The 19724-nt window shown below is 42.6% G+C and overlaps 1 protein-coding gene across 1 annotated transcript; it reads right to left on the bottom strand.

Moving 5' to 3' along the window:
* Positions 1–266: 266 nt before the first annotated feature.
* Positions 267–706, bottom strand: LOC117361204 (40S ribosomal protein S12-like). The gene has a single exon (XM_033946228.1). It carries the CDS (start codon positions 675–677, stop codon positions 279–281), a length of 399 nt encoding a protein of 132 aa, XP_033802119.1. The 5' UTR covers positions 678–706; the 3' UTR covers positions 267–278.
* Positions 707–19724: the final 19018 nt, after the last annotated feature.

Below are 19724 nucleotides of genomic sequence, written 5' to 3'. Positions count from 1 at the left end.
CACTTGATGTTGGTTATTAAAATGAATAAAGATTAAACAAAACAAAAAAAAAGAAATTCCCATGCCAGTGCCACACACTGTCAATGGGAAATGTGGGTTCAGTTCCTGAGTCTGACCCAGGACTGGACACGCTTTTCAGCAGCACAGGATGGGAGGAAAATGGCAAGGTTTTGAATAACAATGACACTTAGGAACCTGAGTCAAAGTGTACATGGACCAGGTTCTGGAGTTCTTTTTTTTTTTTTTTTTAGGCTTAATAGTTTTTATTTTCTACTCATTCATTTCTTGCACTTAAAGTATTCTTCGATGACATCTTTGGCCTGAGACTCTTTGCCATAATCCTTGACAACTACACAACTGCAACCAACTACTTTGCGGGGTTTGCCCTCTCGGTCAATTTTGCAGAGGCCTACCCATTCACCCAGTTTCTTGTTGTCATCAACCTTGATCAGGTTTATCTGATGTTCTGCACACAATGCCTCAACCAGCTTCACATACATGGGTTCGTCGCAGTTGGAAGCAAGAACACAAAGGTGGGCTTGGCATTTGTCCAAGGCTTTGGCAGCTTCTCTAATACCACGAGCTAGGCCATCGTGGATGAGTGCGGTCTTAAGCACTTCTTGCAGGGCGGTGTTAACATCCATTACACCTCCAGCAGCAATGCCTTCCTCGGTCATCGTTGGATGATCGGCAGATGTCCCGCGCCCGGTGTTTTGATCTGTGAATTCTGGCAGAAAACTGATATTATGAATGTACCAGAGAGGGAAAAGAAGGTTAAAAATGGGAAGATCCATAGAGTGGTTGCAAATAAAACACTGACGGAACAAAAAACTAGGAGAAGTTGGTTCTAAAGGAGCTGTGGTGGGTCATAATATACAAAAAGGAATTGCATTTTTGCAAATCAACTGAAGAGTCAATAGTCAGCTGCAGCAGTCAAAAAACTTCCAGATATTCAGCACCACTCTCCAGATAGTGACACGGGATAGAATTTGTCCCCATCCCAGTGGGAAACATCTCGTGTCATTCTGTAGTATATATCTCAACCTCAGTCCTTCTACACCAGCATTCTTCAATGCAAAGCTTGAGGGTCAGTGGCTGTGACCATTCATATTCTGATTCTTATGTGAGCCAAGTATAGGATAATGAATCCATTGTGACATCACTGATGAGGCTGGATCTTGGACATTGGTGGAATAAGGCATTATGGCATCACAATATCTGCTCTGGATACTAGAGACTGTCATTCTTTAGTGTCTATCTCAATCTCAGTCCTTCTACACCAGTATTCTTCAATGCAAGGCTTGAGGGTCAGTGGCTGAGCCCATTCATATTCTGATTCTTCTCTTTCTCCTTAAAGAATGACATGGAGATGGTTTCCCACAGAGACAGAGACAAATTTTGTACCCGTATCATTCAGCATTGGAACTGATCCAGACAAAGGCAATATTTAGTCTGTTACCCAGATAACCATTAATTTTCAGTAGTGACAACCATTTAAGGGCCACTGAAAAAATTGTCTCAAGTTAACACTTACATGAAAGTTGGCTATTTTGGGGGCGTACTGGGGATGGAGTCAACATTTGGCCAGTTAAATGCCGGTTAAGTCCAAAACGGTGAACAAATTCAAAAATGAATGGGATAGACACAGGAGATGCTTAAATAGAAAGAAGGTGGACATGCAGCATGGCTGTTGAGAAGTTACCATGGGCAAGAATAGTGGGCGCTGAGGCTGATGCCAGACAGACTTGAATGGTCTGTCCTGCATGTAGTGAGAGACAAAGAAGAGTGGCCAAATCCAGCAAGAGGGAACAGAAGCTGATTTAAGACAGACTTTTACAGTCTGATCCATAGTCTATAAAAGGTGCCTTAAGTTAGGCCTAACTTAAATGGAAAATGCTATTTAAAAAGGAGTAATAAGACATCATTATGGTTTGATGTGTGGATTTTGGATTGCACAATTTCACTGCTGTTGGATATTTTATGTTACGAGATACACCAATGAAAATGATTTAAATATAAAAAGGAGTAATAGTGTTTTTAAAAAACAAAATGTGCCTAAAAAAAAGGTGCCTCCATCATGGCTACAGAAGCACACTATGATGCCTAATGCCACGGTAAGCATGGCTAACACCGGAAGTGGCTTTAGGCGTCATAAAGTGCCTCCATAGCCACGATTCACTTGAAAGGTAGGCACCAGAAATTAAGGCCTTGAAAACCCTGGACTACATTTCCAGCACCTATCTTTCATGAAGTTGCAGTTCTATGAACGGCGCCATTGCGTGATTGACACACGATTGGTGGCCATTTTTAAGGAGGCCGACAATGACGGCACCATTTATAGACTCCGGGACTCTTTGTCCTGCAAGAGACAAAGAAGAGTAGCCAAATCCATCATGGGAGAACGAAGCCTGATACCAGACAGACTTATACAGTCTGTGTCCTGCACATGGCAAGGGTCAGGTGAAGGTTCGACAACTCCAGTATGCTGATCATTTTATTGACAAATACTGCGAGTGGGAGAACTGTACAGCTCAGGAGGGAGGGGAAGGCATCTTGACTGGTAAGTTGAATAGTGTCATCCCCATTATGTTTGGCTACATATACAGTATGGTTGGCATGATGGTGACTTGACAACCAGCATTTAAATATGGGTGACCTGGGCCTATACGGAATGGTGGGCAAGGCTCTGGTCACCTTGTTGGGCAAACTGAATGGACCATAAGGGTCTTTTTCTGCCATCATTTACTGTGTTACTGTGTATTGAACACTTAACTGGCCAGGGAAACCACATAAAACACAGTCCTGTCTTTATGTAGCAACCCATGGCCAGTTAAGTTCTGAAGTATGACTTAACTGGTCATGTTTTAACCAGCTCTGCATAAACCAAATATTCAATGCCGAAGACCAGACATGGCCCAGAATTGAATATCTAGGAGTAATACCAGTAGTGGTGGTCAGTAGAATGCTCACTGCTGGCAGTTGAATATTTACCCCTATCGGGATGAATTGCAGATCGCCCTATGCTCTTATGTTTCGCCCCAGCACTATCCATATAGAGAGTAATTCTATAAGAGGTAAATATTTTAGATACAAATCATGCTTCTTTTCAACCTATTTTATAAAGAAAAATAGGTGCTTACATTTCTTTATAGAATGTTAGTAGAACATATCAAATATGCACACATATATTTAGGACAGATGTGGGCAACCTTTATACACAAAGGGCCGCATGAATGTCAATAATATCCCTAGTGGGCCGTAACATTATGTTATTTATTTATTTTACAAATTTCTAACCCGCTTACAATTTAAAACACACAATACATGTACTACATACAAAAGTACAAATATGATCTCTCAGTTACAATCATCTTAAGATTAACATCTCATAGCACCAAATCCTTAAGAAAAGGCCTCAACAAACAAATGAGTATTCAACAGCCTTTTAAATTGTTAGAACTAGAAAGGCACAAAGCTCCATAGATTTTTTGTGATAAATAAATACGTAAAGATAAAACCGTGGAAACAAACCACTAGAGTGGCTATTCTGCAAATATTTGTGAAATGCAGTACTTAAAATTACTAAAACTCTGGTGAATGATGTTTCCTGTGTATACTTCCCATGGTCTTCTGGGCCGCATAAGCTTCAGTGACGAGCCACAAATTGCCCATCCCTCATTTAGAAGATTTTTATGGTAGAAGAAACATCCTTTGTAGTTTCCAAAGTGAGAGCCCATGAGTTTCACATAACAGCACTCTCATCTAAATGATCGAAGAGGTCTTTCACACTATAGCAAAATATCCCATGCAGCACAAAACTAACTTATAATTAAAACTACCTGGCCATTAATGCTGCCTACTGCATGCACCAACTAAGGTCCGGTGTTTTATCTAAGCATAAAGTATGTCAATAGGGATTATAGTACTCATAACTTATGGTTCTGTGGACTGCTCACTGGGGAGCAATTACTACTTCTAATGGTAATGTGTCTTTTAAATAAGACAATGGAATAAGACTCGGCTTCCATAGATTACTTGTGATGGTGGTGAAAACAATCAATATGACTCAAATGCAAAATCACAGCAAACAGAGACAGCTACAATTAATATTTAACAAAAATTGGTTTTACAGTCAGTAAACATGCAATTTCTGCAAGTATTCTATTTCTTCCTGTCAGCTAATGCTTTGAAAGGATAAGAAACCACCACGGCTGGCGTAAGGTTGTACAACCCTTCAGCCATGTCCCCACACCCCCCCCTTCCCCACCCCCACCCCATACTTTGGATGGTTCAAAGCTATCCACCATAGAGTTACCATATGGCTCCAGAAAAAGAAGGACGGATTAAGACATCCAAGTTTTACTTCCATTGCTTTCAGCAGAAGTCAAACCCGGATGTCTCAATCTGTCCTCCTTTTTCTGGAGCCATATGGTAACCCTAAAATTCCACTACCATCCCCCATAGTACAGTATCTTCCCTTCCTTAATCCTCTCATAGTCCAGTATCTCCCTTTCTCCTCCCTACCCTCTCCCCCAGGTAGTCAGTATCCGCCTTTCCCTCCCTAACCTCCTCCCAGCTGTCTACTATCCCTCTTTTCACTCTCTACCCCTTAATCAGCATCCTGTCTCCCTGTCCATACCTTTGTCTATGTCCAGTATCTTCCCCCCTCTTGCCTGCCCTACCTCTACCCAGATCCAGGACAAAGTTGAAATCAGACTCAGTACTAGTGCATGGCCTTTTAACACAGAACTGCACTCAAGTTCTTGCTGTGTCCTGCCCCCTCTGACACAAGTGTTCTTGTCAGGGGGTGGATGGGAAACAGCAGCGTTTGAGCATAGACCTGTGTTTAATGACTTGGTGTTGTTTGATTGCAACTTCAGCCCAGGTCTGGAAAGAAGTAAGACAGTGGCAGTGAGGGCAGGGAAAATGGAGGAGATATTGGGCATAGGATGAGAGGAAGGGAAAGAAGAAAAAATGGTACTATCCTACTGCTCTATTGCCCCCCTCCCCCTCCCCCAATGTGCTGCTGTGTCCACCTAGTGGCAGAGACGGCCTTGGAATCTACCTGCATAGTTATTATAGGAAATTCAATAGAATCTCAGTTACCGGCACCCATGGGGATTGGTGGATGACGAATAACTATAGTTTCTGGTTATTTGAGAGTTATTGTAAAAATAATTGTGTCTCCCTTCCCATATCACTATATCATTCTCCTATCCCCACTTGAAGGTCCAGCATCTTCTTCCCTTCTTTCTTGGTCTCTTTCTTTCCCCCCCTTCTCTTGCACTTTCTCTTCCCCCTTCTCCCCTCACCCTCTCCCTCCCTTATCTGAAGCAGCAGAGCTGATCCTGACAATCCTCTCCTCCCCTCTGTTCCCAAAGCAGTAGACCTGGTCCTGACAACCTCCTCCCTCCCTCCCTCCATTCCTGAGCAGCAGAGCCAATCCTGACAACACCCTTCCCTCCCTCCTCCCTCACTCAGCTGATGATGTAACGGCAGCCAGTGAGCAGATGAAGCGCTGGTAAACAGGCAGCTTCTGTCCAGCCCCAGCAGGACCTTTCCTCTGCCACATCGGAAGTGATAAGGCAGAGGAAATGTATATTTGCATCCCATCCAGGGAAATCACTGAACCATGATTTAGTGACTATCAATAGATGATCACAGTGTTTAGTGTATCTAGGCCAGTGTAGTTTAATTTTGTGGTTAACCATTATGTATTGTTAATAAAATTATATTGTATATATATATATATATATATATATATGAAAAATGAATGGAAAAGTGGCATTACAATTACCGTGTTTCCCTGAAAATAAGACCTACCCCAAAAATAAGCCCTAGCAGGATTTTTGAGGTAGATGTTAATATAAGCCCTACCCCCAAAATAAGCCCTAGTCCCAGGATTCGCCGGCAGTTCCCCTTCCCTTCCTCTGTATTTTGACAAAATTTTCAATAAAATTTCATGGTAAAAAAAAAAAAAAGAACCCTTGACCGAGCACCTCATCCCCCCCCCCCCCGAGCACCTGCCCCCGCTGCGCAGCTGAACCCCCATCTTTCTCTCCCATCCGAACCCCACTGACCATGAGCAAGCCCTAGAACATACCTCCCTAAGCAGCGTCAGGCCGGCAGCACTCTAACGCAGCAGAGTGAATTCATGGGTGGACAAGGCCGAAGCAGCCTGTTTAGAGTGCTGTTGGCCTGATGCTGCTTAGGGAGGTACATAGGGTTCGTGCACAGTCGGTGGGGTTCGGATGGGAGGGAGGGAGGGAAGGATGGGGGTTCGGCTGCAGAGGCAGGTGCTCAAGGGGGGTGCTCACTCAAGGGTTCTGCTGCACAATGGATGGGAGGGAGAGAAGGCTAGAAGCTGGGCAAGGGTCCTGCTGCTCGAGGGATGACAGGGAAGGAAGGATAGATGGGAGGGGGGAGGGGGAAAAAGATGTTTCACATATAGAGGTAGAAAAAGGAAAGAGGAAGAATTGGGGTGAAGGAGAGGAAGGGAGAGATGATCATATGCATACCCCAAAATAAGACCTAATGCGCTTTTTGGGCCTAAAATTAATGACACTGTCTTATTTTCGGGAAACACAGTAGTACTATTATTATGGGGTGGGGTCTGGGCGGAGCTTGGGTGGGGTCTAGGGCAGAGCATTTGAGCACTCCCAATCATTTGGAAAGGTTGGCTCGAATGGATGCCACCCCTATTCCCATGCAGCAGCTCATCCTTTTTGAGGCTTGTTTGTAAGACCCTGAAATGAAATAGGAACTTTAATGCTATTAAAGATGTTAGGATTAAGGAATTAAGGATTTCAAAAAGTATTATGAGGAGGAGTGAATTTTTACATGATGATTGACTATTTTTGCAATCTGTTTTTGTTTTGATGATATAATATGTTTGTATGGTATGTTGTCATTTTTTATGAACGTATCACTGTGCTCCACTTAGAAGATTACAATAACTTCGCAATATGCTCAAATCAGCTTAATAGGGAAAAACTGAGCTGTTCAAAAAATAAACATGAGTGAAAATAGAGAACAAGCTCATATCAAGTTAATCTTATTACCAGACCTCAAACACCTGAGGCACTACTTAGTAGTTTTTTTCGTGCCCTTGCAGGGGTGATGTGTTCATCATCGGTCTTGCTCACATATACATATTGATTGTAATACTTATTTTATATAGGCTCAAAAATGGTAATGTGCTTATGATTTGATAAAGGAAAGGCACTTATCTTTATAAATATAAATATTTTAAATAAATAAATTGCTAGAGGTTTGTGTGTACAAATTTGGACATGAACGCTCAAAGAAATCTCTACCGCAGCTTTGTAAAAGCCAGTATTGTTAAATTAGGAGCCAATTAGTCTTAAGTACCAATAACATCCTTTAAATGGTGTTAATTGGTGCTTACCTATATATATTGTACCTATATATTGTACCTATATTCTGCTTGCCTATTTAAATTGTATCTATTTCGCTGATTGTACCTATTCGCTGATTGTCCAGCCCTTCTTTGCTGTAAAGCACCTCGAACTACTACGGCTTTGGCGGTATATAAGAATAAAATTATTATTATTAATTAGCAGTGGCGTAGCGAGGGTGGGCGGTGCCCGGGGCCGTGGCGCCCCTCCCCGCCCCATGCCGTGCAAGCGCACCCCTTCTCCATACCTTTTTAACTTCAGCACGCACAGCTGCCAACGTACTGCCTACGGCGGCTTCGGCGCTCTCTCTGATGTCACTTCCTAGGCATGGATCCCGGAAGTGACGTTAGAGAGAGTGGCAAAGCCGATGCAGGCAGCGAGTTGGTGGCCTCTTGCGCTGAAGTTCAAAAGGTATGGGCAAAGGGAAGGGGCACATGTGTGGTATGGGGAGGAGTGGGAAGGGGGAACGGAGACCGGAGAGGAGGAAGTGTGCTGGCGCTTCAAGCAAGATGGTGCCAGAGGTAGACCACACCCTTCCCCCATTACTACACCACTAATTAGCACTAATTTGCATTTACACATACTTAGGCACTATTCTATAAACTCAGCGCCTAAAATGTGATTTGTTGGGGGGTGGGTTTCCTGACATTCGCCTTGATGCATTGTGCTGAAACGAGAAAAATGGCCTTCTCTGTGATGGGCCCTTCTTTGTGAATCCGGCTGCCAGGTTACTTATACTGGTGTAGTGTAGCAGGACAGTTTTAAAAGTTGTTAAAGACACATCTATTTACACGTGCATTCTTGGTGGTCTGATCATGCTGTGATTGGATGGATAGTAGCAGAGAGCTACTGATATATGGGTGTGGTTATGGCAGACATGGGCAACTCCAGTCCTCAAGGGCCAGCATTTCCTCAATGAATATGCATTGAAAGCAGTGCATGCAAATAGATCTCATGCCTATTCATTGGGGAAATCCTGAAAATCCAATTGGATTCCAGCGCTCGAGGACCAGAGTTGCCCACCCCTGGATTATGGTGTTATTGAGAATGTGCACGAGTATGTTTTTATATTGGAACCCAGCAGTGGCGAAGTGAGGGTAGGAGGCACCTGGGACAGTGGCACCCCCTCTGCGGCCTCCTCACCACACACCCCGCGCCATCTTCACCACAACCCCCACTCACGCCCTCCCTTCGCACCCCAATACCTCTTTATATCTTCCCCAGCATGAGCAGCTTCTCTGGCCTGCTGCTCACGCTGGCTTTCCCTCTGATGTCACTTCCTGGCCCCATGACTCAGAAGTGATTTCAGAGGGAGCCAAGCCAGTGCAAGCAACAGGCTAGAGTAATTGCTCATGCTGGCAAAGAGGTGGGGAAGGGAGGGCGTGAGCATGACATGGGGAAAGAGAAGTGCCATTGCCCTCACCAAGATGGCACCTGGAATGGTCCGCCCCCCTGCACTACACCACTGGAACCCACTTATGTTTTAGGAGGTAAGCAAAATGCAATAAATAAACAAATGTTATAGGGTTACATATGGGCGGGTCAAGAGTATGTCTTGCAGTTGTATGTATAAGTTACACTTATACTCACAGCTGCCAATTTGAGGAACCAGCATTTGCACCAGACTTTGACATGGTGTAAGTGCTCATGCTTAAAGTTAGGCACACAGATGCCAACATGCATTCTATCCCGTGAAGGCAATTTCATGCACAATTACCATTGTAGAATTAGAGCCTATCTCTTAGGTGCCATTGAGTGCAATTGTCAAACATCTATTAGGGCGCCATTTATAGAATCGTGCCTAATGGCACCTAAGCGGTCTTAGATGCCAGCAGGCATTGAATTCTTAGGCACACTGCCATGTAGGCCAGGGTTTTCTTGACTTAAATGAGTGCACCTACGTTAGGCGCCTACTGGCATCTAAGTGAAACCATACCACAAATCTGCCCCAAATCCACCCCTAACCACACTTGCTAGTAGGTACCTCAATGTACACACCTACCTCAACCCCCCTCCCCCACCCCCTTTTATCAAGCTGCACGGACTGGCGAGGTAAGTGCTCCAATGCTCATAGGAGGATTCACCACAACAGCTCATGCTAAAAATCTCTAGCGCAGCTCGATAATATATAATAATCTTTTTAATCATTTTTAATTGTTTTTTTAATGGTTCTTTCAATTAACAGCATCGATTGAGCCAAATAAGAAAATTACGTTAGGCACCTAGATCGGCTAAGCGCGCTTATCTAGGCATCTAACTTCAAGCACCATTTCTAGAATCTGGGCCTTAGCGGACAAATTTTTTGTCCCCTAGTTTTTGGCCCTCTTTCTTTCACTTACTCCAATGTCTTTTATGTGTGATGGGTCCTATGGTGATGTATAACTAGTGAAACCGTGCCCAGGATATTACACCCATCCAGCCTGTCCAGGCTCCATTACTCAAGCCAACAAAGGCTTCCTACTTCCATATATTTCACATGAATTTTCATCCCCTTTCTTATCACTGCCCTCCATATCTGTCCCAAGTATAGTGGAGGATTGGCCTAGTGGTTAGAGCAGCTGTCTTAGCACCCTGAGGTTGTGAGACAGCAATGGTGATGAGCAGTATTCAAATCCAAGCTAAAAGCCCCAGTTTTTGAAGCTGCTTTCAACTCTTAAATCCCAATCACCATCAGATACCTAGACCCATCGTATATTCCTTCTGCTAGAAACTCCTCAGCCCCGAGATTTCCTGTCTGTCCAAATTAGATTGTAAGCTCTTCTGAGAAGGAATCGCCTATTGAATGTTAAATGTACAGCGCTGCGTACGCCTTTCAGCGCTATAGAAATTATAAATAGTAGAAATATAAGTAGTAGTTTGATTCCCACTGCAGCTCCTTGTGACTCTGGACAAGTCACTTAACACTTTATTGCCCCATTTAAACTGCTTTGATTGTGTAAACCACACAGAAAAAAGCAGTATATCAAATCCCATCCCCTTTACCGAGACTCTGTTAGAAGAAGTACTGGCCAAATATGCAGGTTCCATGGGGATAGTTTCAAGAGCAATCAACCATAATGCCAGAAAATACAGTCTCATGGAATGGGAGGTGGATGCCTGGAGTTCTTCCCAGAGTAGGAGGTGTGGACAAAAATGGCAACAGAATAGAAAAAAAAAAAAAAGTGTGTGATAAAGGCAGAGGATCCCTAATGGCAAAATGATGGAAATGAAACACTGATGTAATTATTCTGCCCGGGGGGGAACCTACAAGGAGCAAAAGTATTACTGAACATGCTTTGCCGGGCAGACTGAAAGGGCCATTTTGGTCTTCATTTGAAGACCTTTACTATGCTACTGTGTGAGATACAATCTGTGTTGTCATGACATCACCCTAGGGAACAAAATGTTTACCTCTACTTTAGTTATCATTTATAGTGCAGCATTAAAGAAATTATTTTTAGTTGTGATTGCAGAGTTATGTTGCTTCTGGCTTCTACAAACCACACGATTACAGCCTGAGCAGACAGCAGTTCTTAAAACGTAACTGACTCAGAGGTTGCTGTTACTATTATAAGGCATCAGATTGGCAAAGAGAGTTAAAAACAGAATTTCTAGCTCTTTCTATAGAGAAAACACAGATTGCTCAAGCTTTTCCAACTGCTTCACGTCCTATGTTCTTGGCTCACTTACCAGAAAAGAGTAATGAAGGTTCAGACTCCTCAGGCTGACGATCTGCACAACGCCTACACATAGAACTTGTTTTCCCAAATTTATAAGCCATTGGAACTTTGTGAGGTTCAAATTTTGCCAGCACAAATCATTTTCGCATTTTTAAAATATAATATGTATAAACTGTTTATTTAGAGTATAACCAGAAAACAGGCTAAGCACATTAGCAATTACATCAATAGAGACTGCACAAGGTTCAAATAGTAGAGAAGAAAAGACCTCAGATATCTTGCTCCAACAAGTCCCAACTTCATGAGACTGAATATATTTTATATATAAGAGCTTCTCCAGTCATTGGTCAAAAAACTCCCTTTTAAATATATCACTCTATTGCAGTCTTTAAAAAATTGCAAAAATGAGCCTTTAAGCACAGTTTCATAGACACAGTCCCATATCATTCCCAACTGCAATAGAGTGATATACTGTATTTTTCACTCCATAAGTCGCACTTTTTTTACCCCCAAAAAGTGGGTGGAAATAAGGGTGCATCTTATGAAGTGAATATATTAATATATACCCGACACCTTCAAATTCTGTCTGGGCCCACAACACTCCGTAATTGTGCCAGTCACTGGTGCTTCACAGGGCGGCTGCCTGCTGATTACTGGCACATCAGGGCGAGAATTGAGGCAGCCATTCAGATGTGGCGTGCACCCACGCAACAGCGTGCTTGTGTGCCACTGGCCCTAATGTGCTGGTAATCAACAGGCAGCCGCCTGTGAAGCATCAGTGACCAGCACAATTACAGAGTGTCACGGGCCCAGGCATTGGCGCACTTGTGCGCCACAGGCCCCAACAAGCAGCAGACAGCCATCCACTGACCTCTAAAATTTAAATCCGGGGGGGCTGGGATGAAATTTAAAGGTGCCTGGGGCTGGGTCGGAATTAAAGGTGCTTGGGGGCTGGGATGGAATATAAAGGAGCTAGGGGTATGTAAAAGTGATGATTGATTGGGGGGCTGGGATGGAATTTAAAGGTGCTGGGGGTTAGGACGGAATTTGAAGGTGTCGGGTATATATTAATATACAATTTGGTTCAGAATGGTTTTTTTTCTTGTTTTCCTTCTATAAATCTGGGGTGCGTCTTATGGTGAGGTGCATCTTATGGAGTGAAAAATACAGTACTTAAGTTTCAAGTTTTATTTAAAATTTGATGCAAGTGCTTATAAAAATGTCTAAGCAATGTACATTACTAAAACTAGGGACATACTGTAATAACATATAAGAACAAACATAAAACTTGACTCACTTGAAGCACAGGGAAAGGGGGGTGGAACTACAATATATTATAGAAAAGGAGAACATATAAGGGTAGTACTTTTAGGAGGGGGTTGGAGTAGACGAGAATATGCGGGAGATTTTGAGCGGAACAAGAGTTCAGTTGCCTGTATCCAAAGACATTAGTTTTCGAAGGTGTTCCTATAAAGGAAACTTTTCAGGAAACCCTTAAACCTATCTAGTACTGTATCTTCCCTAAGATAGACTGGTAAGGAATTCCAGAGTTGGGGAGCTGTACTTGAGAAGATGTCAGTATACCGAGTACTTAACGTGGAGTTTTTGTGACCAATGACCGGAGTAGCTCCTATATATAAAATATATTCAGTCTCATGAAGTTGGGACTTGTTGGAGCAAGATATCTGAGGTCTTTTTCTCCACTATTTGAAACTTGTACAGTCTCTATTGATATAATTGCTAATGTGCATAGCTTGTTTTCTGGTTATATTCTATATATATTTTTGGCTTTGCTAGTAAGATTTTATATATATTTATTTTAAAATTTTATTTTTTGTCCCATTGTCCCCAAAGAGCTCAGAATGGGCTACAGGTTAAACATACACAAATAGTTTATTCCTCTTTATACTTGTGTAAACTGTTTAACCAAGATAGGTAATTTGCATTTTAATTTTGGTCTTTGAATTCCATTTCATTTCACTTAATATACACAGTATATATATACATGAATGACTAGGATCAACCAGTGGCTTGGCTAGGGCAAGATTAAGACATAGGCAAACCTGATACATGTAGGGCCCAAATGTTTAAGAGAGGGGTGACTTGTCAAATGTGCTAATTCGGTGCTTTTGCCCTGGAAATTTAGCTGCTGACAGAAAGAAAAGCAGAGGTAGGCTACAGCTGCCACTATCCACCAAATTCTCCTGCTTCTTCAGCAACCAGTGGCAAGAAGAGTTGTTGGCCAGTGCTTCATACTTGCTGCCTCCTCCTCTACTGCTTTCTTCGGTAATCAGTAGCCCCTGTAAGACCCAAAAGCCCCACATGAGAAGGTGCAGCAGGTAAGAAGTGCTGTGATTGGAGGGGATTAGGTGGGGATGAGTGGAGGAGAGAAGAGGCTGAAGTACTGATATTCACATGAATGTCTGTGGCCATTTAAAGATTTATTTTTAATATCACTGAGGACCCAATACACTAGTTTGCCTATGACCCACCAAAGGGTTAATACTGCCCTGCCTCAGCTACTCCCTTGTACAATCTGTGACTGGCTGAAGTGTTCCCAGTGAATCTAGTATTCAGCCCCAAACACCGAGAGAGTTTTCCTAAGTTTTGATCTTCACTCTCAATTCTAAAGGGCCACAAACAGGTTACGTTTTCAGGATATCTCTAATGAATATGCAGGAGAGATATTTGCATGCAATGGGTGTAGTAGGTATTGAAATTTCTCTCATCATATTCTTTAGGGGTACCCTATAAACCTGCCCTCAAGGACTGGGAGTGAAGACCAAGGACCTCGAGCAAAGAGCAAATGAAGTGATGAATAAGGCAAATTCACAATTACTGTTGACTCACAGACAAGCTTGTACTTCACGTTCAGCAGTCTCCTTTGTTTCCAATTGCTCTCTCACTTCTTCAGCTTTCCCACCCATCTACTTGTCCCCTCCAGCTCACTCCCTTTGATTTCTTTCTTTCCCCCTTCTCATTTTGCAGATTCTCCTGCCTCTCTTATTCCTCCAGCTGTCACCTTTTTTTGTTATTACTGCTTCAGCTTTGCTACACTAGCAGCGTCTTTAAAGCAAGCACAGGAACCAGAAATCCCGGGAATGCTCCCATAGACAAGTATGTAACCCTGGTGACTGTAGGTCAAACTCAGAGAGTTCCTTGGTATTGTAAAGCACAGATAGAAAATATGCTGAACGATCACAAAAAGAAATGTGGAAAAGAGACTGCATTTTTGTCAGCAAGAATGCAGGGTGACAGATGAGTTTCATAGTCTTCCTTCCTCTTATGAAGCACATTTCCAGATTTCATCAGTCAATGTTTATTCCATTTTAATATGAAAAGCTGCAGACAGAGTATTAGCGAGGATAGCAAATTCTAATGATGGGAGAGTTACCATTTTCCTCTACACTAGTGAATTCAGTCTTCACAGGCCCTGAGAGAGGTTAATGTAGGAAGAGAAAAGGCCTAGGACACTATGAACATTATTTTATATGCCTATTAGCATTTGATACATATCTAAACTGAAACTTAAGTGTTTTATATTATATAAACATCTAAGTCCACACTTTACAAAGCCAGGATATGCACATATCAAAACCCAAGTGAGTCCAAATAGCAAGGAGGCCAGGTCTTGGAATGCCTTGGGTTGAGCAAGGCCATGGCAAGTTCATAGATGTTCAGTCCTCATTTACGAAGGGGACTAAACATCTATATTGTATAAGATCGATGTAGGGAGTTATACCTACTACCATGCACCTTTAGGATTTGGTAAACGGCTGCTCTTGGTGGGATTGGAAGGGTTTGCCCTCAATCCACCAAAGGTTTTTGTCCCCTCACCACCACCATTCAAATTGGCAATGGAAACCAGTCTCTGTGACAGCATCGGGATCATAACTGTCATGTTTTAAAGGTTGCAAAGATAACCACTTATGGCTTTAAACCAGGGATCTCAAAGTCCCTCCTTGAGGGCCGCAATCCAGTCGGGTTTTCAGGATTTCCCCAATGAATATGCATTGAAAGCAGTGCACGCACATAGATCTCATGCATATTCATTGGGGAAATCTTGAAAACCCGTCCGGATTGCGGCCCTCAAGGATGGACTTTGAGACCCCTGCTTTAAACCCATCATGTTTCCATACATTTATTGATCTGAAATTGATGTCTATGCTGCACTCTTGTATTTTAGAACAGGTTCTACATCAGCAGATTCTAGTCTAAAATATTGGTTAACCTGCATTTCTGAATTTCTACTTCTAAATTGAGTCTGCATGTGCAGGAAGTGAAGTTTTATCAAAAAATCATGGATTGAGATGGAGCAGATTATTTTCGTCTTCCCCACTGCAGGAGTGTGCTGAGATGAACACAAATTTGAGGCTCGTTTTCAAAGCACTTAGACACAAAATATCATAGGTTTCTATGGTATTTGTGCACCTAAGTGTTTTGAAAATGAGCCTCAAAGGCACCCAGGAACTAGTCCCTAAGGTGCAGCAAGGCATGTTTGCCAGATGCTGGCAGGAAGCACACAAAGTATTTTATTTGCTGGGACCAGAGTTGGGCCCAACCTCAGATGCTAGACCCCACATCAAAGATGAATCAGACAATCGATAGGGAGCTGAGAAACACAATGGCGGCAGCATGGTAGCAGTGAGTTTGGTCTGCTCCGCATAACCTTGCGATTTTACCTGCGAAAACTTTTTCTACTCTTTTGAGTTTTGTGATGCCTCATACAAAACACAAGGGCTTTCTCAGGGTGGACCCTCCTTTGCCCCAACAAGCTTCACTGGCCAGATTTCTCACTAGGTCACCGGCTAGTATTGAGGATGGGAACCCAGTGGTTGCTCTGGCGGAGGGAACAGCCAGAGTCTTCGGACTTGAGACCTCGTTATCCCCTCCAGCAGCCCGGTTACCACTGAATCCGGCGTCAGAGGACGTGATGCGCACAAGTATGGAAGACCAGAAGAGTCAGATGTCTTTGTGAAGTGGGGGGCCCCACGCTCTCGAACACGCCGAGTCTTCAACAGGACAAACCGCGGAAGGTATCCGCGCTCCACAAGTGACACTGGAAAACTTATGGACTGTCCTTCAGAAGCTAGAAGTAGAAACATCTAAGTCTGCAGGTAATATCTCGACTATACTTACTAAAATTGATACATTGTCTGCATCTGTGCAAACTATTCAATCTGAAACAAATCTCATATTTGACCAAATTAATGCAGAGATTGCCTCTATACAGAAACTCTCAGGTGCCTTCGTAAAAGAGAGAGTGTTTCTTCAAAGAAAAATTGAATATTTGGAAAATTACAATAGAAGGCTTAACCTGAGAGTATTGAATTTTCCTAAGTCTCCTGCATTTACCCCTTTGGATATGTTCAAAAAATATGTAATGGAAAATTTAAATTATACCTTTGAAGCTATTCCTCCCATAAACAGGATTTACTATCTTCCAAGGAAGAAGACTGATTTACCACCACAAAGTACTTAGGCTGACAATTTACAATTGCCTGACTTCAATAATATTACAGATATATTGGAAAGCTCACAAGAAGTAGTTGAATACCGAGGGACATTATTAATTTCTTTTGTTTTCGTGCAGGACCTAAATACTTTAATGAGAATGTTCTTTCGCTACTCTGTCAATTTTTTGGTCAAAAATCTGAATCCTCCCAGATGTCACTAAGGCTCCATTTATGAAAGTGCGCTAGAGTTTTTAGCATGCATGCTAACCCCGTGCTAAGTGGAAAATACTAACACCAGCTCTATAGAGGTTAGTGTGTAGCACGCTGCAATGTAGCGTGCGCTAAAACCGCGAGCACACCTTCGTAAAAGGACTAAGTCTACACAGGATCGTAGAAAGTTGTTTTTGGATATGAGCGAAGAGGCAAAAGACTTGGGAGCTACTTTCCAGTTAAATTATCCATGTAAATGTCTTAGTAAATATGCTAGGACTAAATATGTTTTTTTATGCCTGAGCAACTTCGAAGTTTCTTGGACATGAAGAAAATTATTTTAGTTTTATTAAAAGGCTGCTTTAAAAGAAATTAGCCGGGAATGTTTACATGTTAAGCCTGTTTCTATGTATAAAGTTGTTTGAATAGTTCAGAGCTCTCTATCTTATCGTATACTGTTGCTCCATGCTTTTCTTTTTGGAGGACATATGAGTCTAAGTTTGGTAATTAATTATATGCCGAACCTCAATTGTATGTTGAATATTAATTTACTTTTGATAATTCTAATGCTGATATTTATCAGCTATATCCTTGTTATAATTAAGAGTTTGAATACTCTGTTTTTCTGTAACAAGAGGATTTTGTGTGTATTGTTTGAAAAAAATTAATAAATAAGTAATTTTTTTAAAAAAAGAATCAGACAATCCACTCTCTCTTCAAATAATGGAGACCACACCAGGATGTAAAGGCCAAAACAAAATCCAACTTTACTTCTTCTTTGTAAAATAAGCAGAGGCACTCTCTTTAACAGTGAACAGGCTGGTTAATCTACTAAAGAGGGCTTTAAACTAGGAGTGATGGGGCAGGGTGAGTATAAGCCCTCAGATAAGTAAATCACTTAATACCTCTACACCAGTGGTCTCAAATTCAAACCCTATGCAGGGCCATGTTTTGGATTTGTAGGTACATGGAGGGCCTCAGAAAAAATAGTGAATGTCTTATTAAAGAAATGGCAATTTTGCATGAGGTAAAACTCTTTATAGTTTATAAATCTTTCCTTTTGGCTAAGTCTTAATAATAATATTGCCATTTATAGCTAAAGAGACATATGATCACGAAACTGTTTTATTTTACTTTTGGGATTATGATAAACATCCTGAGGGCCTCAAAATAATACCTGGCGGGCCCCCAGGCCCCCAGGCCCCCAGGCCCCCAGGCCGCAAGTTTGAGACCACTGCTCTACACAGATGGGAAAAGGAGTATATACTAATGCTCGAAGTATGGAAAACAATATTCTTGATCTAGAAGCTGTGATGGAAGAAGAGGAGTTGGATATACAGTGATACCTTGGTTTACGAGCATAATCCGTTCCAGGAGCATGCTCGTAATCCAAAACGCTCGTTTATCAAAGCAAAGTTCCCCATAGAAAATAGTGGCAACACCGATGATTCGTTCCAGAACCCGGGGTCTTTACTTGTCGGGTGCCGGGTGCTGCAGCGCCGTCTTCTTCGTCCGCCTCCTCCGTCCGTCATCCGAAGAACCCCACAGTGCCGCTTCGAGGGGGATGCATCTAATGTCCGCCAGCCGCTGGAGAACCCTGCAGTGCCTCTTCAGAGGGATGCCTCCTCCATCCGCCCGCCAGCCCTCCACGTCAGATGCTCCCCACACGCTGGAAAGCCCCCACCCGAGCCCACACAGCCAAGCACCACCCCACCCGCACGCCGCACACACAACGCCGATGATTGACGCTGTGCGTATCACACGCAACAGACAGGCGGGACGGTACCCGGCCACGCAGGCCCAGACAGAGGCCCTCCAACCTGCAGAAGGCACCCGACATGAAAGGCTGGCCGGAAGACGGAAGAGGAATCCCCCGAAGCGGCGCTTTCTGGGCTGTAAGTGCTCATTTATCAGGGCAGTGCTCGGTTTGCAAGTCAAAAGTTTGCTGAGTTTTTTGCTCGTCTTGCAAAACACTTGCAAACTGGGTTACTCGCAAACCGAGGTTCCACTCTAGTGGCGATCACAGAGACATGGTTCACAGAGAGCCATGACTGGGATGTAGTTATACCGGGCTATAATCTGTAAAGGAAAGACAAGGTAGGAAGAAAAGGGGGAGGAATAGCGTTCTATGTTAAAGAACATATTAAAGCCACACAATTGCAGGATCTGCAGGGCAAGGAAGAGGCACTGTGGATCAATTTGGAAAGAAGGAATAGTGAATATATTTACGTTGGTGTGATATACAGGCCTCCTTCACAGATGGAAGAACTAGATAGAGATTTAATAGTAGACATTCAGAATATATCTAAAAAAGGGGAAGTCTTGCTAATAGGTGATTTTAACATGCTGGATGTTGATTGGGGTATACCTATTGCAGGATCTTCTAGAAGTAGGGATATTCTGGATTCTCTACAAGGAGAACTGTTCCAGCAGTTGGTAATGGAACCCATACTGGATAGGGTCATACTGGACTTAGTGCTTACAAACGGGGAAAATGTTTCTGATGTTACAGTGGGTGATCATCTGGCATCCAGTAATCACTGCATGGTATGGTTTAATATTAAGAGGGCTCATTCAAAAACAAAGGTTCTAGACTTTAAAAAAACTAACTTTGTTCGGATGAGGGTTTAGGTCAAGGAATTTTCTGGATGGGAACGTCTGGAAGGAATGGAAATGCAGTGGGCAAAACTGAAAGGAGTGATTGTAAGGGCGACAAACCTTTTTGTGAGGCAAGTAAGTAAAAATAAGAGGAAAAGAAGGCCACATTGGTTCTCAAAAGTAGTAGCTGAGAAGGTAAGGAACAAGAGGTTAGCTTTTATATACTACAAAAGATCGCAGAAAGAGGAAGACAGGCAAAAATATCTGGAAAAGTTAAGAGAGGCTGGTCTTGTAGTCAGGAAAGCAAAGATGCAAATGGAAGAAAAAATAGCTGACACAGTAAAACGGGGAGACATGACATTTTTTAGATATATTAGTGATAG

This window comes from Geotrypetes seraphini, chromosome 5, assembly GCF_902459505.1.
Source record: "Geotrypetes seraphini chromosome 5, aGeoSer1.1, whole genome shotgun sequence".
NCBI lineage: Eukaryota > Metazoa > Chordata > Amphibia > Gymnophiona > Dermophiidae > Geotrypetes > Geotrypetes seraphini.
This window is presented reverse-complemented; position numbering and strand designations above follow the sequence as displayed.